The following is a 26,501-nucleotide window of genomic DNA, read 5'->3' on the forward strand; positions in this document are numbered from 1 at the left end:
TTCATTTACGGTGGGGTCTGCGTGTCCAAAAAGACATGGTACAATCTCGATGTCCTGAATGAGGTATATAGCCAGTCATTCCCTGTACGCTTGATTGGGTCTGACCCCTATGGTAGGAGATACACTTGTCAATTGTATGATATGCTACATGTCACGAGAATAGGTGCTCTTCATATTGATTCTCATATTTTTATTTTATATATATATATATATATATATATATATATATATATAGAAAAGAGAAAGAAGAAGAAGAAGAAAGAGTATAAAAATAAAAGAAAATGCAAAAAAAAAAAAATATTTTTTTTTTCAGCACCATATATATATATATGTGTGTGTGTGAGAGAGAGTATGAACATAAATTTTATACAAACTACTGCCCATAATTAAGATTTACATGTGTTATTTGACACGTGAAAAAGTTTTTATATATATTTTGTCTCTTCCTTTCAAAAGTTCAAAAACATAATAGAGGTCACGTGTCATTCACGTGCATGCTTAAACCTTGGCGCGCATCCCCCCAAGTCCCCAGCATTTCTTTAGGGTTTTTCACTTTTTTCTGAGTCCCACCCATTTTCCCCCCAAAACCCTATCATCCCGTAACACTGCCCACCACAGCAAATGCCACCTCTATGAGACCCACCCAATTCCTCTCTGTCTCGGACGTCCCTACCATGGCTTTCTCTTCCGGACTTCGCTTTTCCACATTGCTCCTCCGCCACCGCCCTTCTCTCGTCCTCGCCCCCACGCGCCTTTCCTCCGGCCTCCGCTGCACCCTCTCTGACCTCCGCTTTCTCTCCAGCAACCGAGGACCAACGGCCATCCGGCCGACGGTGGTGGAAGCGAGGCTCAGGGACGAGACGGGGAAGGAGGACGGCGACGACGTGCGAGATGGGAACGGCAGCGTGTTGGTCAAGGGTAGAGTTGGACGCGACGGTGGGGATGGTGGCAGAGTCGTGCCCTCCGAGCTCCACAAGGAGGCCACCGAGGCCTACATGGCCTACGCCATGTCGGTGCTCCTCGGCCGGGCTTTGCCCGATGTTCGCGACGGTCTCAAGCCAGTCCACCGCCGTATCCTGTGAGCTTCTGCTTTATTTGTTGGTGGTTTTTGAATTTTTGTGCTGTTTGGTTGGTGCGGAGCTGTAGGAAAGGAGGGGAAAGCAAAATTTAGAGCCTTTGCAGATTTGTTAGTGAGATAATGCAAACTATGTATAGCGGCAGCTTTATCTTTCATCTTTTTCTTTTTTGCCTACATTTTCAATTTTTAAACATTTTCTAAACCGAATTAGTAATAGAGTTAAATAAAATTTCAATTTAATGTCCTTTTGGCGGAGAAATGTGAACAAAATAAAAATGAGTGAGGTTTTGCTTCGTGGGGCTCGAATAGTGGAAAATGTAAGAAGCTAAACTGGTATCCTACGATGATTCGTTGATGTAGTTATGTATTCATTTACCTGATGATTGGACGGTATATATCTGTGCTTATATATAAATGTACGTGTATATATAGGTGTATCTATTATGAATGCATTTATCTATGAGTCTTCACTTATCACATGTGAATTCGTTATGAATATATATCACAAACAATTTTTTTTAAGGTGTGTAACTGACATGTTCTCTCACAAATTTATGGCTACAGATTTGCAATGCATGAATTGGGCCTTTCATCACGAAAACCATTCAAGAAATGCGCTAGAGTTGTTGGAGAGGTTTAAATTTGACTATAATGTTCTATTTCATTTTATTTGACTTAAAAGTATTGATATTGTGGCTTTGGCCTTTTGTCTATCCATATCTGCATATTTTGATGTTTAAAATTTATAGTTATTTGTTGCAGGTTCTAGGCAAATTTCACCCACATGGAGACAATGCTGTATATGATTCCTTAGTGCGAATGGCACAGGTAATAATGGAATTGTAATTTGTTCATGGAGAGGTACAGAGGAGTTGGTTTGTGCTTTGCTAATCAAGGCCTGTCTGTCTAGCATTGAATGCCTATGTTATGTTCGTGTCCAATTGTTTGTTCACTTATATAAGTTGGTGTCATAGACAAGTATAAAGAGAATGGTTAGGTCCTCTGGCCGGAAAATATATGTAGAGTGTCCTTTAGTTACCCTTTTTACTAATTTATATAATTACCCCACCAAAGGCTACTAAATCCTTAGAAACTTGCAAACTTAAACTTGTAAAGCACATGTAGCGTATGTTGATGTGTTTGATATTATGCATTTTAGGAATTTGTTAATGTTGCATTCTCTTTACTCATTGGGATGGTTGTTGAGGGTGGATTCTTGAAACTCTACCCAAATTTAGCAAAGTGAGAACTATTGATAGCAACCATTCATCCATAGAGAGTCTTGAACAAAATATATTTTAAGGCTACCACCGTTTTCTCACAATCTTCAAAATTTCAAGAATTGGATTATCTCCAGATGCACCACATTACGTAATGGTGAGCCATTTTCCAAGCTTATAAGTTATGATGACTACCAAATGGCCACTCCAACTAGCCAGTAACTCCACCACCCGATTGGGCATTATCCATTGTACTTCGAAAAAGACGGAAAATTAATACTCACAATTCTCTAGCAACTCCATGGTGGAGCAAAAGATGATCGATTAATTCCCCACTGTTCTTGCACATGCAACACTAATCCATCACTATTATGTGCCTCTTTCTTAGATTATCCGAGGTCAATATCCTCCCTAACGTTGCTTCCATACAAAGAAAGCTACTCTCGTAGGGGCCTTATTTATCAAAGGCAAAGAAAACCAGCATGGGGCTAAGCGCATGATAAAAAGATATGACCTCACATGTTTGCCTTTCGGAGGGGAGCCAACAAATTCTATCATTGCCCCCTTTGTTCAACCAGGTTGAAAAAAGAGGTGACCATCTCTAATTCTCAAACTTGTACGAGCCTGATAATGGTGATATTCCATTGGCAGATTTGTTTTTTTGATAAGTAATTGTAATTCAATTCATTAAAAGCGCAGAGGGGTGCAACCCTTATACACAAGAAGTATATAAGAGAGCTCATAAATGGGACGAGAAGAGAATAAATTTAAAAAGTCTACAAAAGTAAAATCATTCAAGCAATGATGGGATGTTATCCAAATATATAACATATTAAGCAAACGTTTCTGTAGCTCCACCATTGATGTCTCTACATTTTCAAAGATCTGCGCATTCCGTTCTCGCCAAATACACCACAATAAACACAATGGAGCTAACATATGGTTTGCTCCATTGGCAGATTTTGTTCACCATCACCATATGGTTTGCAATCGATGCCTCCTTAAAACATGCAATACTATACAACACTAGGCAAGCTTCCTTCAGGGTATGATCTCCACACAAGACGTTGTGCCAGAATCGAATTTAAGCCCATCTCCCACCTCATATCTCACAAATTTGGAAAAGTCCCCCATCCCATCCTAATGTTCCCCCCCCGCTCATGGGACTTGTGTTCCTCATTGGAGCACCATCCTCCCCAAATGCTTTCATATTTAGCTTCCACTACCAATCTGCACAAAGCCTCCCCCTCCGTGTCGTAATACCATAATCATTTCCCCAAGAGAGCTCGGTTAAACAAAACCAGGTTCCTAATCTCCAACCCTCTTGAGAAAATCGGAGTACAAATATTGGACTAGTTGGTTAGATGGAATTTAAACTTTTCACCCACTCCACTCTACAGGAAGTCCCATTGAATTTTCTTGATACTGTTAGCAACACCAATTGGGATGGGAAAAGGGACAGAAAATACATAGGCAAATTGATGAGAGTGCTTTTAATCAGAGTAACAACCCTTTGGCAGATAAAGCCGCTTCCATCTTGCTAAAGGATGTTTCATGATGGATAGATGTGGGACTTCCTCACCCTTGATAATCTTAGGAGGCGGCATGTCATCGTGATGGACAGATGTTGCATCATGCCGCTTCCATTTTCATTGTGATGTGGCTTCCGCTATTTGGACTGTTCTTTTCAATCGCTTTGGGATGTCTTGGATTATGCCTAGACGTGTCATTGATTTGTATGATTGTTGGTGGTCCTCTGGTAGGCCAAGGAACGCTGCGGTGTGGAAAATGCTGCTTACGTGCCGCTTTTGGTGTTTATGGAAGGAAAAGAATGATAGAAATTTCGAGGAGAATGAGAGGTCTATGGGTGATATTATTTCTATGTTATTTGAAACTTTGTATCTTTGGACGACGGCGTATGTTTCTCCTCTGTCGATTAGTTTTAGTGATTTTCTTTTTCGTTTTGCCCTTTCTTGTTAGGTTTTTTTTTTTTTTTTTTTTTTTTTTTTTTTTTTTATATTTTCTGTGTACTTCGATAATGTCATCTCATATAGATTTTGCCTTCAATGGAGATCCTAGCGGAAGGCCCAAGTACTTCATAGACAAAGAGGGCACTCTGCTACCAAGGATAGCAACCAAGCCTCGAACATCTTCATTTTTTTTTTTCCCCGATAATTAATTGAAGTTTCATTTAAAGAATAAGGCGCCCCAAGTTCGCAGAAAGTATACAAGAAAAAACACCTAGCTAGAAGGAGAAAACAAAATAAGAAAAATCATGAAAACTAATAACTAAAGGAGAAACAAAAGCAGCTGTCTAAATAAACAAAGTTTTGAAGAAAAGAGACAATTTCCTCCGATATCCTCTCACGGTCCTCACAACTCCTGTTATTCTTTTCCTTTCATAGACACCACAAAAGACACGAATACACTATATTCCATACAACGGTACTCTGAATGCTGCTGACAATCTACCAACAAGCATACAAGTCGATTACTCGTTTAGGCATAACTAGGAGGTAAATGAACAAAGCCGCTCACGAACAAGTTTGGGTTCGGTTAATTTATTAAACAAACAAAGCTCGAACTAAAATTTAGGCTCGTTTATTAATTGGCTTGGCTCGTATAAACTTGGCTTGGCTCGTATAAGCTTGTATAACTTTATTTTTTATAAGATTTATTTTAACTTTGTAATGAGAAAATGTTAAGTATTTAAAAAGATAAAAATGAATTCTCTTTGTAATGTAATAGATATAGCTTGAATTACTGTGTAGAATTTCAGAGTATATTGGCTTTCAAGGCAGAACCAGAATGTAAAATAGGCAAACCTGTACCATTTCCTATGCAAATTTGATCTTGGCCAGTGTACTCATCTGCTGAGAGATTCAGATTCTGAAAATTATTTGTCATGTGATGTGTTGCAGCAGTATCCGGGTACCAATTTTCTTCAGGAGGCAGGAAAGGCGAGGAGTAATAAGCCTGAGCATTTGAGTATGCTAGAGGAGAAGGTGCAGCCAGAGCAGGGTCCGGTCGTTGATAACATCTTGGAGCAGTGTGACCAATCTTGCCACAGAGTTGGTAGATTGGCCGAGAAGGAGCAGCAGGGTCTTGGGAGAAATAATGACCTCTGCCTCGGCCACCAGAAGATGGTCCTCTGCCTCTATACGTGGTGCGACCTCGACCACGATATCCTCTCCCACGATTCATGGGAGCCCGAGTAGAAATATTAGCCATAGGAGGGGAAACCTCAGTAGGGGAAAGATTGTGCTCTATCCTCATCTCGTGAGCAAGGAGATGGCCATAAATATCATCTAAGGAGAGAGGATCCAACCGAGTGGTGATGGATGTGACAAAGGGATCATACTCAGATCCGAGGCCAGCAAGAAGGTAGGAGGTGCTTTCAAAGTCATTGAGTTGCTGTTCGGCAGCAGTAAGATTGTCACACATGGCTTTAAAGGATTGAAAATACTCTCTGATTGAAGAGCTACCTTTCTTGGCTGTGGCAAGGCGATAGTGAATCTGCATAACCTGTGAACGAGCTTGGGAAGCAAACATGGAGACAAGAGTCGTCCAAAGTTGATGAGCAGTGGCTGAGCCGACGGCATGAACTACTAATGGTTCAGTGAGCGTGGAGATCAACACGCTGAGCAGCATCTGGTCACGTTGACACCAGAGAAGGAAGTCGGGATTAGCCATGGTGGCAGGGGCACCAGGAGTGGTGCTAGTATTCGGGATGGTCTGGGCTGGAGGTGGAGTTGTACCATCCAGGAAGCCATACGCATCATTGGCTTTAACAAAGGCCAAAATCTGAGTTCGCCAGCTAGGAAAGTTGCTGTTAGACAGCTTGATATTCAAGGTATGGTTCATATTTGGGACGGTGAAGAGGACGTTGGATGAAGAAGACTTGGAGGAGGAATCCGGGGAGGCAGACATAATGATGATCAGGAAAGGAAAAAAATATTTCTGGAGACGTGAGTCTATAGTTGCTCTGATACCATGTAGAATTTCAGAGTATATTGGCTTTCAAGCTTGCTCATCTAGTGAGCGTGTATAGGATTATATATATAACATACAATGTAGTATAGTTTACATGATAAACCTTAGCTTACAGTATTCTAATCTAACACAAACTCTTAGATAGAAATCTAATTACAAGTAAATCTCCTCTAGATAATGTTTTCCTTATCAACCGGTTGTGTTATCAATACTCACTAGGAGGTTTGATCAACCGGGAGTCTATCAGCACACTCACTAGGAATCTTAAGAGATTGAATCACATTAGGAGTATGCTGTGCGCTAATATACTGTAATTGTGAATCTTAATATAGATATGTGTATATATGAGTGGGTTTATGTGTATGTATATATATGTGTGTGAGTGTGTGTAATGAATGTATATACATACTATAAGATAGACATAGAAACATGAGATTAGATTATATAAGATAATTACTCAAATAATAAATTATAACAGTAATTAAATAACTAATAATTAGTATCAATTTACAAAAAATAAAAGAAAATAAACAATCACAACATTTACTTTATATCTTGAAAGAATAAGTTAATTAAGTAGTTAGTGAACAAGTGAGCCTAACCTGAACAGCCAATGTACCAGGTTAGGAGGGTAGCACATCCTCGTCACTAGACTATATTATAGATAACTTTGATGCTAGGGGTTTTGGTTCTAGCCGGGGAAAGGCATAAGGGTTCCTGCTGTGATGTAATGTTCTCTGGATTTTGTGGGCTGGTTTCTGCTAGGGTGTTTGGGTTTCCTCATTTTTTTGGGTTTTGCGGGTGTTTTCCCCCTTTTTCTTTCTCTTTTCCTGTTTTGGTGCTCATTTTGTGGACTTTCTGTATGCTTAGGGGTGTTTTTACACTTTTTATAAATTTCTCTGATTACCTATCAATAAAAACTTTGAGCAAAAACAGCTTAAATCTTTGTTAGAGCTAGATGATATACAAAAGGTAATGATAGTTCTAAAAACATTGGCTCTTTGTATACACTAAAATCAGAGCATGGAAAAGAAAGAATTAAAAAACACAAACTTTAATTGAAAAGTGTCATGTAAAAGAAGTGTTGTTGATGGCGAGGCTTTGTGGTTGGAAAGAGCCTTTGAGGAGAGTGAGGTCCTGGAGGCCCCTAGTCTTGATGATTTTTCCTTGGCTTTTTTCTAGTATTGTTGGGAGGTCCTAAACATAGATATAATGAATGTTTTTTATAAGTTCCATGCTTGGGGTAAGTTTAAAAGGAGTCTCAACACATCTTTTATTGCTCTTATTCGCATGAAAGCAGGGACGGCGGATGTTAAGGACTCTCACCATATTAATCTTGTGATCGGTGTCTATAAAATTTTCTTTAGTGTCCATGTGAATAGGCTGAAACTGGTGTTGGAAAAGGTTATATCCAGGTCTCATTATGCTTTTATCAGGGGTAGACAAATATTAGACTCCGTCCTTATCGCAAATGAATGTCTCAATAGTAAAATTATATTAGTGGTTCTCAGGGTGCTTGGTAAACTCGACATAGAGAAGGCTTAGGACTATGTTAGTTGGGAATATCTGTTGTATTTGTTGAGGAGATGTGGTTTCGAGGAGAGATGGCGTGGTTGGATCACTAATTGCATCTTTACGGTGTGATTCTCTACTTTGATTAATGGAATTCCTTTTGGCTTCTTTGATAGTTCTTGAGGCTTGAGAAGAAGATCCTTTGTCCCTCTTATGTATGTTGTTATCTTGGAAGTGTTGAGTAGAATGGTGTCAGCCACTATGGATAAGGGGCTTTTATTAGGCTTTTCAATGGAATCTAGTGATAATGTTGAGTTACTTGTGCCTTTGGGGATGTCACTTCGTTGATTGGTGTTACTTACCCTCAAGCGGGGCCTCTGGTGGTATTCTTATCATGTGGGATAGAAGGGTTGTTGAGAAATTAGATGTGTATGTGGGGGAGTTTGTTGTCGCTTGTTCTTTTAGGAGTGATGCCGATGACTTTACTTGGGCCTTCGCGGGGGTATACGGTCCTAACCTTGACTCTGTTAGAAGGTTGCTCTGGGACGAGCTGGCTGGCCTTGCTTCTTGGTGGGAGATGCCTTGGTGTATTGGGGGTGATTTCAATGTCATTCGTTTTCCTGCTGAAAGGTCTAGGGAAGGTCGCCTTACCGCTGCTATGATGGAGTTCTCAGACTTTATTTTCGAGCAGGGCCTCATGGACTTTCTTCTCGCTGGAGGGACTTTCACGTGGTCCAATAATCAGGAGAACCCCTCCTGGTCTCGTATTGACAGATTTCTTGTCTCTCCAGATTGGGAGGTCAAGTTTCCAGGGTCTATTCAGAAAAGGCTTCCTAGATTGTGTTCTGATCATTTCCCTATCCTCCTGGATTGTAGTGGCATTCAATGGGGTTCCAGACCGTTCAAGTTTGAGAATATGTGGTTGAAGGCTGAAGGGTTTGTGGATAGGGTTCGGATTTGGTGGGAGTCTTATCGCTTCCAGGGTTCTCCTAGCTTCATCTTCACTCAAAAGCTTAAGGCTTTAAAGGTTGATCTCAAGAGATGGAATGATCAGGAGTTTGGCAATGTGGAGTTTCGCAAAAAATTGCACATGGAAGAGTTATGTACTCTTGATAGGTTGGAGGAACAACAAGGTTTATCTTCTGTAGAAAAGGAGAGGAAATGTGCGGTCATCAGAGAACTGGAGAACTCTACCTTGCAGGAAGAGATTAGTTGGAGACAGAAGTCTAGGGTTCTGTGGCTGAAAGAGGGTGATAAATGCACTAAATTCTTCCACCGGATTGCTAACTCGAACAGGAGGTCTAATTCCATAGAGTCGCTCTCCATCAATGGCTCTGTTTCATCCGACCAGCAGGTTATCAGAGAGCATGTGGCTCAATTCTATGAGTCTCTCTTTACAGAACCCTTCCCATGGAGACCTAGAATGGATAATATTGCTTTCGACACCTTGGATGCAGCTGAGGCCTCTTCTCTAGAACTTCCTTTCGAGGAGGTGGAGGTCTTAGAGGTGGTGAAAAGCATGAATCGAGATAAGGCACCTGGTCCAGATGGGTTTTCTCTTGCGTTTTTCCAAGACTGTTGGGATGTGATCAAGACAGATCTTATGAGGGTTTTATGGGACTTTCACTCTCAAAGCAAGTTTGTTAAAAGTGTTAACGCCACTTTTATTGCCTTAATTCCGAAGAAATCTGGGGCTGTGGATTTAAAGGACTTTCGTCCTATCAGTCTTGTTAGTGGTGTGTACAAGATCATTGCTAAAATCCTTGCAAATAGACTTAAAAAGGTGGTGGAGAAGATTATATCATCCCCTCAAAATGCTTTTGTGAAAGGCAGGCAAATTCTTGATTCAGTTCTTATTGCCAATGAGTGCTTGGATAGTCGAATCAAATCCGGCGAACCAGGGTTACTTTGTAAGCTGGATGTTGAGAAGGCTTACGACCACGTTAACTGGGATTTCTTACTGTATATGTTGAGAAGATGTGGCTTTGGGGAGAGATGGTGCTCTTGGATAGCGCACTGTATATCTACGGTGCGATTCTCTGTGCTGGTGAATGGCTCCCCAACCGGTTTTTTCAGTAGCTCTCGTGGCCTTAGACAGGGTGATCCTCTGTCACCACTATTGTTCGTCATTGTGATGGAGGCTCTTAGTAAGTTCTTCTTCGCTACTGTTCAAAAGGGCTACCTTTCAGGGTTCTCTGTGGGTTCTGGCAACAGGGAAGCTATTAACATTTCTCACCTATTGTTCGCAGACGATACTTTAGTCTTTTGTGGGGCTAATTCTGATCATCTTCATTATCTTCGTATGCTTCTTATTTCTTTTGAAGCTGTGTCAGGATTGAAGATTAACCTGGCCAAATCTGTGATGGTTCCTGTGGGTGAGGTGGATAATATGGACGGTCTGGCTAACATATTGGGTTGTGGAGTGTCCTCTCTTCCTATAAAGTATCTTGGTCTTCCGTTGGGAGCTCCTTTTAAGGCTAAGTCTTGTTGGGATGAAGTTGTAGGGAAGATTGAGAGGCGGTTGGCTAGCTGGAAGCGGTTGTATTTGTCGAAGGGGGGTAGGGTTACCCTTATAAAGAGTACTCTCTCCAACCTTCCTACATATTTTCTCTCTCTATTCCCTATTCCCTCCAGTGTTGCTAGTCGCATTGAGAAGCTGCATCGTGACTTTTTGTGGGGTGGCATAGGCGACGAATTCAAATACCACTTGGTCAGTTGGTCCAAGGTTTGTCATCCTATTTCTGAAGGTGGTTTGGGCATAAGAAATTTGAGAATTTTCAACAAGGCGCTGTTAGGGAAGTGGTTGTGGCGTTATGCAAATGAGAGAGAAGCTCTGTGGAAATCCGTGGTGGATGCGAAGTATGGCTCTACTAGGGCTGGTTGGTGTTCCTTAGATCCCCTTGGGTCTCACGGTGTGGGGAGTTGGAAGAACATAAGGAAGGGGTGGAGCTTGTTTTGTAGATATACCAGACTTATCTTGGGCAATGGGTCGAGGATTCGTTTTTGGGATGATGTTTGGTGTGGAGAGATGCCCCTCAAGGAAGCCTTTCCAGTTCTTTATGATATAGCTTGTGTCAAGGATTCTATGGTAGAAGACCATTTGGTAGTGGTAAGTGGCTCCTATCAGTGGGATGTCAGATTTTTCCGTGATGTTCACGATTGGGAGGTGGACGTTATGGCTTCCTTTTTCTCCTTACTGTACTCATCCAAGGTGGCTCAAGATGGGGGGGACAGGCTTTGGTGGACCCTCTCTCGCAAAGGGTTTTTTGATGTTAGATCATTCTATAAGGCTCTTGCCTGCAAAGAAGCTTCTTTTTTCCCCTGGAAAAGTATTTGGCGGACCAAGGCCCCATTGAAAGTGGCCTTCTTCGCTTGGACGGCAGCGTTAGGGAAAATTCTCACCTTGGACAATCTCAGAAAGAAGCGTGTCATTGTGATTGATAGATGTTGCATGTGTAAAATGACCGGGGAGACTGTGGATCATCTTCTTCTTCATTGCGAGGTTGCACGCGCTCTTTGGTATGTCATCCTTAGCCGGTTCGGTTTGCATTGGGTGATGCCTTCTCGGGTGATAGACTTATTTGCATGTTGGTGGTCGGGGGGACGGTCCCGTAGTGCGGTCGTGTGGAAGATGGCTCCTTGTTGTCTTATGTGGTGCTTGTGGACGGAACGCAACGATAGACAGTTTGAGGACAGAGAAAGAACCATAGAGGAGCTCATTTCCTTTTTTCTCCATTCTTTGTACTCCTGGACGGCTGCGCATTTAGCACCTCTAGAGATTAGTTATAACGATTTCCTTGTATTGCTTTCTTCTTCTTCTTCTTAATTGTCTCTCTTGTATACCCCCTGTATACTTGATTGCGTTTTTCTAATAAAATTTTCTTCTTACTTATCAAAAAAAAAATTTACACTACATTTTCTTAGGCTTTAAAGTTGTATCAGAATTGAAAATTAACCTGGCTAAATCAGAATTAGTCCTCGTAGGCGTTGTGGAAGATGTTGGAGGCTTATGAAATGTTTACTTTAGTATATGAAGATATACATGGCATGGTAGGATATCCTAGCTTAGGATGACATGGCTAGTCTTCTTTGTGAATTATCTACTCAAAAGAAGAGTGGATGAAGTGACATGCTATTCATAAAATAAAGGACCAATAATTGGCAATCCGAAAGTCGGCGGTGCTCTTGAGTGAATGATGAAGCGACATTGAAGAACGCACGGGAGGATGTTGTTGGGGAAAGCCTTGTTGAGTCACCTTGGGCTCAGGACAATGGCTGTTTGAATGTGAGTGCCGCGGATTGAAGGTTGGTACACTTGACAAAAAAGTGGACAAGGCTGGTTATGGTAATTAAATGTTGGTTATACACAGACACATATATAAAGGTATGCATTATTATGTATGTGTGTATATATGTCAGTGTGAACAAATAGATGAGTCTTTATTTAATTTTATCTGCCTTTAGGTTTCCCATATATTATAATTTCTTTTACAAATTTGTAGCCAAATATCCATTTCGTATTCACAATGATCCATAAATACAATTTTCATTGAGATCACAACTTGGGGGATTGGAACGTGGAAGTATCTTAAATTAGGAAACATGATCCGGTTTGCGGTTTGTAGAGTGGGTACAGGAATCTCATAATTCTGGGCTTACCATTTTGCTTATCTTCACCCAATCCGATATCCTTAATTCAAGATGTTTTTCAAAATATATTAACTTTTTTGGAATCTTGGCTAGGTTTTATGCCACTTTGTAATCTTTTTGAAATTATGGGCTTCACACGAAGAAGCTCACCTGGGAGGATGAATCTAGTTTTCTTCTTATGTTGCACTGTTTTTCAAGGAAAAAGAAAAAAAATCTGGTGTCATGTTTGCAAATTTATCAAGATAAATGGGCATTTATGTATGCAATGTGTTTGGAATTCTCTTTATTGGCGGGATGGCACCTTTAGTGTCTTTATGCAGAAAGCATCCAATTGCTGATTGATTAGCCTTGATCTAAGTAGTTGCATTCTAAGGTTGTTGCATTATACGTTTTTAGTGTCTCATTTCATATGTCAAAAGTTTGTAGGCAAACACCATGTCATTGGACCTAAAATGTCTTCAGTAATTAAAAATATTGACTTCCTATATACTTAATTTATTTTACTTTAGGCTCTTTTGTCTTTTAATTCATCCAAAAAAAAAAAAAAAAAACTAACTTGTAGGACAACATTTTCCTGTGCTTGGCGCAACATAGGACAAACGGTGAAAAGAGAGAATGTTTTGCTAGTCAATGGAATAAAGGTTCATTACCCTGTGTTGGTGCGACCTAAGTGGGGTTTTTGGAGGGGTGGAACCTACCCTGCCACAATTTTTGCTGCATTAAGTTGCCACTCTGAAGACTTGGAGCGGCTTTTTCAAGTGAATTTTTTTAAGATGTTTGAGCCTTTGTTTGCCACCATTAGTTTTCCCTGCAGGTTATTGGCTGACCAATGCTGGTTGTTGACTATTCCCCACCGACCATGGGCCATTGCCACTGTCAACTATCCTTGTTATTTACTGCTACTATGATTGCCAGATATCACAAAAAAAAGGGTTCATCCTTGCAGGTTAAATATCCAAAAGTTAAAGGGGAAAAACGCTTAGGCGTAGCGGAACCACTCCAATCTGTCCCGAACTTGGTGGTTAAACTCTACTGCAGTGATGATACTGTAGGGGAGGTCTGCAAAAAAAAAAAAAATAAAGCCTCGACACCAGGATGATGATAAAGCTAAAAAGCTTAACACCTCTCCTTATTTTTTTTTTGATAGGTACCTCTCCTTATAGAGAGAAGCGCTTTCACATATTCATAAACTGTAATGGCTGAGGAGAGAAAGAGATGTTTTTAGGTTAAATATTTTCACTAAAAATGTTCTCGTATTGTCTAAGAAAGAGTTTTATTCTTCGTTTTTTTTTTTTTTTTTTTTTTTTTTTGAGTTAAGACAAAGCATGCCAGATAGGGGCTTTTTATATTAAACTTATGGTAAATAATGTCTTCTGGGTGCTGTCTGCCTCTCTCTTTTTCCCAACCCCCCGGGTGCCTTTGTTGTATGTGTTAAAAATACGCATTGTATAGGAAAAATCTATGTACTTAGTTTTTAATTATTTCTATCTTCTTATATTCAAGTGACTCATGCTGTCTAGGTGCTGCTAGTTTTGCTCTTCCATTCCTATTTATGGTTTTTTATTTGGGTATAGTAGGTAGTTATTTACTTACTGTTCTTCTGAAATTTCTAGTAATCTTTCTTAATGCTGTTTCTTCCAGGATTTCTCCTTACGGTCTCCACTAATCAATGGGCATGGGAATTTTGGTTCGATTGATGCAGATCCTGCTGCGGCCATGCGTTACACAGAGTGTAGATTGGAAGTATGTTCAAATACTTTGTTTTTCTTGAAGAAGTCATCTTGTGTTTATAAGCCATCCATGCATGAGTACTGGTTATGCTTTAGAAAAATCTGATTGTTGTGAATATGAGGCTGGTGGTTATTAGTTGATGGATACTATGTAGCAAAATTTTGACAACTAACGTATGAAAAGAGGAAAGGGCCCTAGGAATCAGTAGCTGTAATGAATAGGTTAGCAATCAATTTGCCTGCCCGCTTTATTGTTAGTCTGTAGAAAATATGAAGGTGACACCTAATAAAAATGAGAACAATTAGCTCCTAATTAATCAACGCTACTGATTTTAGATGTCAACACTATCAAGCTAATTGTTCTCATTTTTTGATATGAATTTTTGAGCATTGCCCTCTGAACTAATGGAAAATGTTCCTTTCATATACTGCTGCATTAGACTTTCGAAAATACAGTTGCAAATAAGCTGCTTTTCTTGGCTTCCTCTACTGGGAGACAAGGAAAAAGAAAGAAAAAAGGGATGAGAATCAAGAGCTGTATATTTTCTTTTCTCAAATTTCATGCGAAATGATTCAACCTTAGTGCTTTAGCTAACATTTGCCTTGTGAGATTTGTGCCTGAAATTAAACCTGCGTGCATTTGCCCACCCATATTGTCTCTCAAAAGGACATACTTGAGAATTGCTAAACTGTGGTGATTCTGGCAAGTTCTTAAGAAACGTGATTTAGACATGACTTTTTTCCCTTCTCATTTTGTCCCTTCTATTTCAATCTCTTTCATTGAAATGCATATGAAGGATATTGGTTTTCTATAGTGTTTTAAGCCCCCATGATAGCACTCCCTTTCCTTGGAGATGTATTCGCTAGAGTAAGGCTCCTTTGAGAGTGACTTTTTTCGTTTGGTCAGCCGCTTTAAGTAAGATTCTCACTATGGACAACTTATGTGTCATGTGGGGTCTTTGGCGTGAGAGGAATGCTCGGCACTTTGAAGATGTAGAAATGTAGGTGTTAGAGTTGCGTCGAAACGTGCTTAATGCTTTATTTGTATGGGTCTTGGCTCATCATAGCCTGAGTCGTGTTACGTTTATAGAGTTTTTAATTTTTTGCTCTTCTGTTTTCTCTTTTTAGGGGCACTTTTGTATACTTCTTGTGTGCTAAGGTTGCGCTTCACTGCACTTTTTAATGATATGACATTATTTATTAGGGTTGTAAAGCCGGCCGGTTATAATTGGCCTGCAACCAGTTGGAAATAATCGGTAACCGGCCCTACCAGGACGGTAACTAGTTTTAAAACATATTGAAACCGATTATAACCGGTAACCGTGTATATATATAAACTATATATTTAATGGTATTTATTTATTTAAAAAACTAAAATAATAAAATTTAGGGTTTTACACTTTTACTGACATTCCAACTTAGGCCAACATATTGGGCCAAAAAGTGAATATTGTCCTGTATTTGCTTTGGCAATTTAAATAGGCTTGATATCCTTCTGCCTTTTTAATTGAAATTACAAGATAGTCTCCTAGATGCTAACAACAACCTTATTTAGCTGCGTTGGATGCTACATTAGAGTTCATTTCTCGTTGATCGTGTTCTAGAAACATTATGTCTGTTGCCAAATTGTTGATTAATTATGTGCGACGTTAATGTTAAAGTGTTAGCCTCTGGTAGTTGTAACAGTTCTATACCGCATTAGATAGTTTGATTCTTTCCCATTTTCACGATTTATTCTAAATTGTAAAGAAAACAGGCATCTTAAAGGATAGTCATTTACTTAGGTTTTTTTTTTTTGCAGGCACTCACAGAAGCAATGTTATTGTCGGATTTAGAACAAGATACAGTTAGTGCTATTCCTTACATTTTGTTGTTATCTTCATGCTTTAATTTCATCATCAATGTGATTTTGCATCATATGCTTCATTGTTTGCAGGTTGATTTTGTACCAAACTTTGATAATTCACAAAAAGAACCTTCACTTCTACCTGCTCGGCTTCCAACTTTATTGTTGAATGGTTCTTCTGGGATTGCGGTGACTTCACTTTTTTTATTCTTCTAAGTTCTAAATATTTTTATGCTGCTGCTTTGTGAATGTTTGGATAGCATCTCACCATAGCTTGAATGTTTTTACTTATGCAGAATTTTTAAATTTATTTTCTATTCTTTCCTATTAGGGGCACTCTTGTATACTTCCTGTGTAATAGGGTTGCGCCCCTCTGCGCTTTATTAAAGAATTGACATTACTTATCAAAAAATAATTTGATATTCTCTTTCAGGTCGGCATGGCAACCAACATTCCTCCTCATAATCTTGGGGAGTTGGTAGATGTTCTCTGTGCTTTGATTCATAATCCTGAAGCTACAGTTAGTAACCAAACTTTCAATCCTTGTTTACATTTAATTAGAATAGATGATAAATGGTGGAAAGTCTAAGTCTCTCTCGCTCTCTCTTTTCCCGCTTACATATGTGTTAGTATTGTTGTGTGAAATACTTAGCAATGTTGTATCCCTTGGCACTTGTTTGAAAGAAGTATATAAGACAACCTTCAGAACAGAGATCCTCTAGAGTTGCGGTATATATATGTGTGTGTGTGGCAATGTTGCTACTTTTAACCATCTTACAATATATGCTTGGAATGAGTTTAAGGCCAACCATTTAAAATGCAATACTTAAGGTCTAAAATTTCAAAAATATTCTGGAATATTCATTTCGCTTTTGATATATTATATCTTGCCAGCAAAAAAGGATAATTATCGTCTCTCCTCTCTAACCTAGTGTCCAGCTAGGGGTTCGATTTCTGTTCCGTCCTCTCACTTTCTCTATCTCTCTTAGCCTCCTGCTTGGTCCTCTAGCTTTGTATTTCGGTCATCTGTTTCGTTGGGTGGTTCTTTGTTCGGCGATGTAGCTATTTGGGTTGGTCGTCATAGTCTCGGGGGTGTCGTACATGGATAAGATTTTCTTAGTGGAGTCGAAGTCTTTCACCTTCTCGGTTTTGGGTGGGGTGTCGGCGTTGAGGGTGGAGGAGAAGAGGAAAAATTTCCTGGGTGTGGTCTTTTTGAATGCTCAGAGCTTCGAGTGGCTTGCGTCGTCGTTGGAATTGTTGTTGGGTCTCCCGGCAGAGCAAGATTTTGTTAAGTCGTTCAGAGAAGATTCGAAGGTTCTAATTGCTCGGAGAGGTGGGAATAAAGCTGGGTGCTATTTAGAGGCGACAACATTCGGGTTGGGCGGTCGGAAATGGTCCATTGTTATCCCTGAGATTCGTGGAGGGTGGGGATGGCTTAAATTCTCCGACGAGTTGAGAAAGGTTGTAGACTTTTTCTCAGTCTCGGTGGGTGGCGGGCTCGGCTCCTCTTCTTCATCGAAGAAGAAGGCGGTGGAGGATGTTCGGCCGACTCTGGGCTTGGCTCCAAAGTGGACGGGGCGTTCTTTTGCGGAGGTTTTGAGGTCGGATTCGACCACTGTTGCGAAGACGATGCCCATAGTGGGTGATGGTCGGTCCTGGTTAAGGGCTTCGTTGGCGACACCATGCGAGCTTGATCTTCTTCCGGCTGTGCGGCATGCAGAGGCTGTTCTGAGATCGGCGGTGGATTGCTCTTCTTTGGAGGCTCACCCGCTTGATTTGTTGGACAAAGACCAGTTTGTACGTCCGTAGGGTAAGTACTCTCGTTTGAATTTTGAAAATTCGAGATTGCAGACGTGGCGTAAGTTGGGTCCCAGTTTTTACTTGGCTTTGGGCCGGGTTGTGAGGAGAGTTTTGACCCGGTTTGCCGGGTCGGGGCTGTTTCGAAAACTTTTAGGTTTTCGCGTGGCCTGACACAAGCGGAAACCTATAGTTTCTTGTCCGCCGCCATCCTCCCCGGAGACGTCAACGGAGGTGTCCTCTGGGTTGGTTCTGAATCGGCTTCCTCCTGGGGGTTAGGAGGTTACAGCGTTGGGAGCTAAAGAGGGCGCGAGTCCAGCTTCATCGGCTTTTGTTGGGGTTTCCTCTAGGCCGGAGCCCTCGTCGGCGGCATATACAGGGACAGTTTCAGGTACGGAGGTTTCTTCGGGGGTGAGTCGAGCAGGTCCCAGGTGTTTCCGGCGATTTCTAGCCGAACTCTAGCCTCTAATCTGTTCGGTTTCCCCCCTTCTCCGGCACCGGATCTGGGTTTTCCGGCAGATTCTGCTTTTGTCTCTTTTAAGTTCACTCCTTTGGGGAAGCTTCTGATTCCTAAACCCCTTGCTGCCCCTCTGTCTCTCACCGGAGCAGCTAATTTAGGAGAGAAGCTGCGTTCTCCCCTCCCTGTGGTGGTTTCTAAGCCTTTTCAGTGTTACTACAGGAGGGCGAAAAATTTGAGGGAAGGGCATTCTGTGAAGTGGAATGATGGGCTACTTTCTGATTCTTTGGAAGCCATGAAGATGTCAATTGGCTACGTTGATAAGAGGGCTACATGTGCAGAGCCACCAGCTGAGAAGGTGGCAAAGCCTCCTGCAATGAAGAAGTCAGTGACGCCAGTGCATCAGGTCCTTTTTAGGAAGGGGTTTCTCAACCTTCCCCCAATTTCAGTCCCTCCCGTGGCGCTTCAGGAGGTCAATAATGGCGGGGTGGTAGGTCCTTCGTCCCCTTCGAGTAGTTGCTTTAATGGTGTCTCCCAATCTCGGAATTGGCCAGTTGGTTTTGATCATAATGGGGAGATTGTGGTGTGGGAGGAGGATGAAGATGATTATTGGGATGGTTTGCCCTTAGATTGGGCGATGGATGGGGATTTTGGGGATGAGGCTTTGGTTATTCGGGATGCCATGGAAGAGGAGTTTCAGTTTTTTGCGTGCCAGAAGTCTAAAGGGAAAATGGAGCTTCTAAATTTGCATAGTTCCATCAACTATGGTGACGCGAACTACCCCTCTAGGCGTAGGAAAGGCAAGGCACAGATGTTGTAGGTTTGTTGTGCCTTGATGGGTAGTGGGTAGTATTGTTCTTAGTTGGGTTCTTTTGTAGCTTGTTTTGGTTCTTTTGTGTTCTAGGGCCTTGGTGTTGTGGGTTTTTTTGGGTTAGCTTTGGTTTTCTCTGTGTATACTTCCTGTGCACTTAGGGGCGCCTTACGCTTTTTTTTTTTTTTGGATAAGTAAATGAAATTTTATATAAAGAAAAAAAGCGTAAGGTGCCCCTCTAAGTACACTGGTAGTATACATAAGGAAATGCCTAAGAAGGCAAAGAAAAACGAACAAGAAAATCAGAAAAGCTAATAGACACAGGTGGCAAAAAAGCCTCCGTCCAAAGATACAACAAATGTAAAAACAATGCAACAATAATCTCCATGGAATTCTCCAAGTCTTCAAAACACCTAGTATTTCTCTCCTTCCAAACGCACCAAAGAATGCATATAGGCACCATCTTCAAAACTGCAGCACTCCTTGACCTACCCGCCTTCCACCAACAAGAAAATAAATCGATAACTCTGCTAGGCATGACCCAAGACATACCAAACCGAGAAAAGACATGATTCCACAAAGTAGAAGCCACATCACAATGAGGAAGAAGGTGGTCCACAGTTTCCCCGTCTCTTTTGCACAAGTGGCATTTATCCACAATGATGATCTTTCGCTTCCTGAGATTATTCGCCTTAAGAATCTTACCAAGGGCTGCCGACCACGCAAAGAACGCCGCCCTCGAAGGAGCCTGAGTCCTCCACACACTCTTCCAAGGGAAACGACTACCCTCACAACCGGCCAAGGAGCTGAAATAGGATTTAACCTTGAACACCCCTTTCTCGGAAGGGACCCACCTAAGCCTGTCAGCACGATCTCTACTCACCATGGCTAAATGTAACACATGAAAGAAGGATGCAAAAACACCCACTTCCCAGTCATGCGCATCTCTAACAAAGCTCACATTCCACTGGATAGAGCCGCCCAAAACCTCCATATTATCCGCAACGGAAAAGTTCTTCTAACTTTTCAAATATTTTTTTTTTTTTTTTTTTTTTTTTTTGATAAGTAAGCGAAATATCATTAAAAGCTCGAAGGGTGGTCGGCTGACTCTTCTTAAAAGTACTATTTCCAACCTTCCCACGTATTATTTGTCGTTGTTCCCTATTCCAGTGGGAGTGGCTAATCAACTTGATAAACTTTAAAGGGATTTTCTATGGGGTGGCATTGGAGATGAGGCAAAATTCCATCAAGTGAATTGGAACAGCATCTGTACTTCATTGCATTTAGGTGGATTGGAAGTTCACAATTTCATCCAGTTTAATCGAGCTCTTCTGAGGGAATGGTTGTGGAGGTATGGTAGGGAGAGAGAGGCATTATGGCGAATGGTGATTGACATCAGATTTGAGCGTCTAAATGGTGGGTGGTGTTCAAAAGAGGTGTTGGGTACTTTTGGAGTGGGTGTGTGGAAACATATTAGGAGGGGGTGAGATAAGTTTAGCAACTTTGTTCATTTTGAGGTTGGAGATGGGCCACATGTAAGTTTTTGGCATGATTGGTGGTGTGGGGATAGATCTTTGAAGCAATGTTTCCAGTTTTGTTTAGTATTGTGAGGAATAAAGAGTCGATGGTAGCATATAACTTGGTTGTTCAAAATGGAGTTATTCAATGGAATTTTTTTTTGGCGTCCAATCCAGGATTGGGAGATGGAGATGGTACTTTCTTTCTTCGCTTGGCTTTATTTTATTTTAGTTCGATATGGAGAGGATGACAGGTTAGTTTGGAACCTCTCCAATAGGGGTTTATTTGAAGTGAATTCTTATTATGAAGTGTTAAATAGGAAAGATGGCCCTTCATTTCGTTTCTTCTTGTCGCCTACCGCTTCTTCTATCTTTCTTAGTCTTTTCGTTTGGTTCTCCGGATTTTGAGTTTCCGTTTTGTTGGTATGTTGGGGTGTGATTCTCACAGGGGAGTCTGTCAGCGTGCTCTTTGGTTTGGGTGGTTCTTTTCCCGGCGATGTAATTTTTGGCTTGCCTTGGTCGCTGGTGCTCCGGGGGTGTTGTGAGATGGATAAGAAATTTTTAGTGTAGTCGAAGTCTTTTGCTTTATCTGTTTTGGCTGGGGCGTCGGCGCTGAGGGTGGAGGAGAAGAGGAAAAAATTTCTGGGAGTAGTCATTTTGAATTCTCAGAGTTCCGAATGGCTTGCGTCGATGTTGGAAGTGTTGTTGGGTTTACCGGAAGAGCAAGAAATTGTAAAGTCGTTCAGAGAGGGATCGAAACTTCTGATTGCTCGAAGAGGTGAGAACAAAGATGGGCGCTTTTTAGAGGGTGGGGTGGTCGGAAAGGGTTCATTGTTATCCCTGAGGGTCGTGGAGGGTGGGGTTGGATCAAATTCTCTGATGGGCTGAGAAAGGTGGTTGATTTTCTCTCTGGCCCGGTGGGTAGTGGGAGTGGTTCCTCTCCTTCTCCAGTGAAGGCTGTTTAGCCAAGTTTGGGTTTGGCTCCGAAGTGGACGGGACCCTTTTTTGCGGAGGTGTTGAGGTCGGTTCCGGCCATTGCTGCGAAGGAGTTGTCCATCGTGGGTGGCGGTCGTTCCAGGTCATGGGCTTTGTTGCTGGAGCCTTGTGAGCTTGATCTTCTTTCGACGGTGTGGCATGCAGAGTCTGTACAAAGAACAACAGTGGATTGCTTCTCGGTGGAGTCGCATCAGCTCAACCTGTTGGACAAAGACCGTCCTCTTCGTTCGCAGGGTAAGAAGCGTCCCTCTTGTTCAAATTTGAAAATCGAACGTTCGAGGCTGCGGACGTGGCGTAAGTTGGGTTATGGGTTTTTTTTGTCTTTGGGCCGGGCCGTAAGGAATCTTCTGGACCGTTTTGCCGGGTCGGGGCTAAGTCGTAAATCTTCTGGCTTCCGCGTGGGTCGTCTCATGCCGAAAGCTAAAGTCTTCTGTCCATCGAGTTCGCCGCCGGAGACAACATCGAAGGTGTCATCTGGGTTGATTCTGGTTCGACCTCCTCCTGGGGTTTTGGAGGTTGCTGTGTCGGTAGCCACAGAGGGGCGCGGGTCCGGTGATCTCGGTTTCTGTTGGGAGTTCCATTAGGTTGGAGCCTTCGTCGTCGGTAGTTACAGGGACGACGTCGTTTATGCCTTCCACCTGGGGTGAGTCGAGCAACGTCCATATGGTGCTTTCAAGCCAGACTCCAGCCTCTAAAGAATCTTTTGAGGGTATGGGTATGGTATCATCCGGTTATTTGGGGTTTTGTCATCCTCCTCTGCCAGCACTGGAATTGTTGCTTCTGGTGGCTCCGGTAGCTTCTCTGGGTTCTGTCTCCTTGTTGGTCGGTTCTAAGTTGAACTCTTCTCCGGTGTCCTCCTCCTCTCTAGTCCCTGCGGTTCCTTCTGTTCAAGCACACAGCTTCTTTACATGTCTCTGCAGATCCAGTAGAAGAGAAGAAGTTTGCTGAAGATCCTCGTCGGATTTCAGAGTTATCCACTGATTCGACTTTGGGAGAGAAAGTCCGAGATGCAGTCTATTGGTGGAAGGAGGAGGTATCAAAGCTTTAAGAGAAGAAGGATCAGCCTAGTGTTTGCGATCAGAATTGGGAGAAGGATTGTTGGAGTATCGAGGCAAAGCTCTGGGGGAAGATCTCCGAGCTGTATCCGTTGGTGACTAAAGAACAGAGGCAGAAGCATCGGGAGATTTGGGGTGAGATGATTGAGAACAAGAAACGTGAGAGTAAGAGGGAGCTTCGGAATCTACAAAGTTCCGTAAATTACGGAGACATCAAAGCTTCTTTGAGGTGTAAGAGAGACAAGGCCAATAGGTCGTAGGGTTGGTTGCTTTGAGGCTTTTTTTGTGGGTTGTTCTCAGGTTTTATTGGTGTTTTGGGTGCTGTTTGGTTTCTTTTGCGGGTAGTATTTTAGTTGGTTCTTTGTTTTCTAGTTTTTGACTTGGGGGCTGTTTCCTGGGTTTTTTTTCGGGTTTTTCGGGTTAGCTGTGGTTCTCCTGTGTATACTTCCTGTGTACATAGGGGCGCCTTACGCTTTTTTTCTCAATGAAATCTACTTATTTATCAAAAAAAAAGAAAAGATTGTATATTCCCTTAGGAATGGCTATCCTCTCATTTTTTGGAGGAATAACTATTCTTCTTTGTAAGGGAATAGTTATTCCCATAGAATAGCTAAATCCTAGGAATATGTCCATACCAAATAAATGAATAGTTATTCCAATGGAATAGTCATTCCATTCCGAAGACTTATTCCGTGAACCAAACGAGGCCTAAGGGAATGCAACAAAGTGTAGAAGGAAGCCAAGACATCCACCTCCCAATCGTGAGCCTCTCGAATAAAGCTAACATCCCACTGAAGGGAACCCAACAAACACATCCTTCTCACGAGCAAGGCCATATAAAACCGGTAAAGCTTCCTTGAGGGTCATCTCTCTGCACCACACATCATCCCAGAATTTGATATTGGACCTGTCTCCCATCTCAAATCTAGTTTGGCTACAAAACAAACTCTACCACCTCCTTATATTCTTCCAAAGCACTACCCCGTGCGGCCTATGGGGATCAATAGAGCACCACCCACCCCACACATTACCAAATTTAGCACCCACAACAATTTTCCACTATGCCTTTCTTTCATGTCCATAACTCCACAACCCCTTACCTAATAGGGCCCTATTGAACATCCTCAAGTTTCGAATTCTCAAATCTCCCTCAGAAATAGGGGAGCAAACCTCAGGCCAACTAATCAGGTGATATTTAAATTCTTCACATAACCTGCCCCATAAAAAATCTCGATGGAGCTTTTCTATTCGATTTGCCACACCAGCAGGAATGGAGAAAAGAGTCAAGAAGTGCGTAGGTAAGTTAGAAATAGTGCTCTTTATAAGGGTAACCCTAGCACCCTTAGACTGATACATCTGTTTTCCAACTAGCCAACCGACGTTCAACCTTCTCAACAATACCATCCCAAATAGACTTGGCTTTGTAACAGGCCTCTAGCAAAAGGCCCAGGTACTTCAAGGGCAAAGAGGAAACCCCACAACCCAAAATGTGATAGGAACTATATTTGGCAAGTAACGGCTACTGTCAATTAGGGTTCCAGATTATTAATTAGGATTCCAGATTATCAATTAGGGTTTCACCAAGGCAGGCGGCTGTCCAATAAGGGAAGTAGCAGCTGGCGCCAATCCTGTCCAGCCTTCAACGGCTACTTTCCCCTTCAACCTATTTTCAGTATGGCAAGACAATAAGTTTATTTCCGTTCCTTGTAATGTTATTTCCTTTCCTTGTTTACCCAAATAAGTTAGCCTATAAGTGTAACCTTAATCTACGAGTTGGATATCAAGGAATTATCAATAACGAGTCCCCTCAGAGTTCCCAACTTCGGGTTCTTATCATTTTGGTATCAAAGCAATTCTGGTCCAGTGTATGGTCCATACACGCAAGCAGAAACAACAGAGAATGGATCCAGATCATCTCGCTCGTTTCATGGAGCGATCGGAGCAGCACATGAAGGAGATGACGGAAGCCATGGCCGCCCTCCATCAGAAGTACGATAGGCTGTCCACCAGCGTGCAACGAATGGAAGCCGAATCCATCGACGGCCGAACTAACGGGGGTGTCCATGGTGGTGCTCCACCGCCTCCTCCACACAACCATGCACCAGAATATGATTCCGGTATCGGGCATAACCACAACTAGCGACGTGGTGACAACTCCATCCACACTCGGGCCTTACGCCTCGACTTCCCCCGATTCGATGGCGGCGATCCGTCGGGATGGCTCTACAGGGCAGAGCAATTCTTTGAAACCACCAAACCCAGGCTACCCAACAGATTCAGATTGCTTCCTTTCATTTGGAAGGAGACGCCCTTCAGTGGTATCGATGGGCGATGGCGGCCAATCCCATGGCGACGTGGCCAGAATTCTCCCGGGCCCTTTTAACCCGATTGGGACCAACGGAGTATGACGACTCCGCGGAAGCTCTGGCAAAATTGCAGCAGGTAGGCAGTATCCGGGAATACCAAACTGAGTTTGAGAAGCTAGCCACTCAGGTCTCGGGTTTGAGCGAGCAGTTCCTAATCAGCCATTTTGTCGGTTGGCTAAAGGAAGAAATCCGTTTGAACGTCAAGATGTTTAGACCCACTTCCCTCTCCTTGACCATCGGCCTCGCCCGATTACAAGAGGAAAGGCAGACCCGCAAGCCACAACCCAAAAATTCCATTAAGCCCATCGCCAGTTCTGTGGTTCCAGCATCGCAGAAAATTCCTCCGGTCAAGCGACTGACCCCTGCTGAAGCCGCCAAAAGATGACGCAAGAACCTGTGCTACAAATGTGATGAACGTTGGGAAGCTGGTCACAGGTGCAAACATAAAACTTTATTTCTCATTGAGGGTGATGAGACGACGGCAGAGGATTCAGACGACGTGTTTGAGGATGCCGAACCAGCCGAGGTATTGGAGATATCAGTTGCTGCCCTGGCGAGAGAAACAACCCCACAAACCATGCGGGTCACGCTGTACATCAAGCGACAACCACTCACGGCACTAGTCGACTCCGGAAGCACACACAATTTCCTGCACCCACGGGTGATGCGACGCCTCCTTTGCCAGATTGATGTTGATGCGGTGCTGGAGGTCCGGATTGCAGATGGAGGCAGATTGAGAAGCACCGGGTGTTGTCCAGGTGTGCTGGTGCGATTACAACAGTTGTCTTTTTCGGCTGATTTCTACATCTTGCCACTCGGAGGTTGCAACATGGTGTTGGGCGCTCAATGGCTTTGCACCTTGGGGCTCATTCTCTGGGACTTTTCGGAACTAAGCATGGTGTTCATAGTGGCAAACTAGCGGTACAAAATCATGGGCAACAGGAGCCAGCCTGTCCATGGGGTAGGAATTCGTTTGTATGGAGCAAGTGTGGAAAAAGGAGAGCCCGGTAAGCAGCCTGCTGATCCAACCGCGATGGGTCCAGGACACCGAACTTGTGTCGATCACCGCCACAAACCAGCCAGCCTTACCCCAGTTGCACCAGCTCCTAGATCTATTCAGCCACCTATTTGTTGAGCCCACAATGCTGCCTCCACAACGTTCACATGATCATCAAATCCCATTGTTACCGGACAGTGCTCCAACCAACGTACGTCCCTACCGGTATGCCCAAATTCAGAAAGATGAGATTGAACGGACAGTCAAGGCACTACTCGAAACCGGGCTAATTCGACCGAGCCACAGCCCCTACTCTTCTCCGGTCTTACTTGTGCGCAAGAAGGATGGAACTTGGCGAATGTGTGTTGATTACCGGGACCTCAAGCAGATCATCGTCAAAGATAAGTTTCCCATTCCGGTGATCGACGAGCTTCTAGATGAATTGCATGGTGCATGTTATTTTTCTAAACTCGACC

General features: G+C 42.6%; 1 protein-coding gene across 1 annotated transcript in view; it reads left to right on the forward strand.

Moving 5' to 3' along the window:
- The first annotated feature begins 532 nt into the window (after positions 1-532).
- Positions 533-26,501, forward strand: part of LOC133871955 (DNA gyrase subunit A, chloroplastic/mitochondrial) — a 57,351-nt gene continuing 31,382 nt past the window's right edge. Inside the window, exons 1-7 of the mRNA XM_062309438.1 lie at positions 533-1,078; positions 1,643-1,712; positions 1,841-1,906; positions 14,095-14,196; positions 15,985-16,029; positions 16,120-16,218; positions 16,463-16,549. Coding sequence (XP_062165422.1) covers positions 633-1,078; positions 1,643-1,712; positions 1,841-1,906; positions 14,095-14,196; positions 15,985-16,029; positions 16,120-16,218; positions 16,463-16,549 — 915 coding nt within the window. The 5' untranslated portion in view covers positions 533-632. The remainder of the gene's footprint in view (positions 1,079-1,642; positions 1,713-1,840; positions 1,907-14,094; positions 14,197-15,984; positions 16,030-16,119; positions 16,219-16,462; positions 16,550-26,501) is intronic.

Source organism: Alnus glutinosa, chromosome 1 (assembly GCF_958979055.1).
Source record: "Alnus glutinosa chromosome 1, dhAlnGlut1.1, whole genome shotgun sequence".
Lineage (NCBI taxonomy): Eukaryota > Viridiplantae > Streptophyta > Magnoliopsida > Fagales > Betulaceae > Alnus > Alnus glutinosa.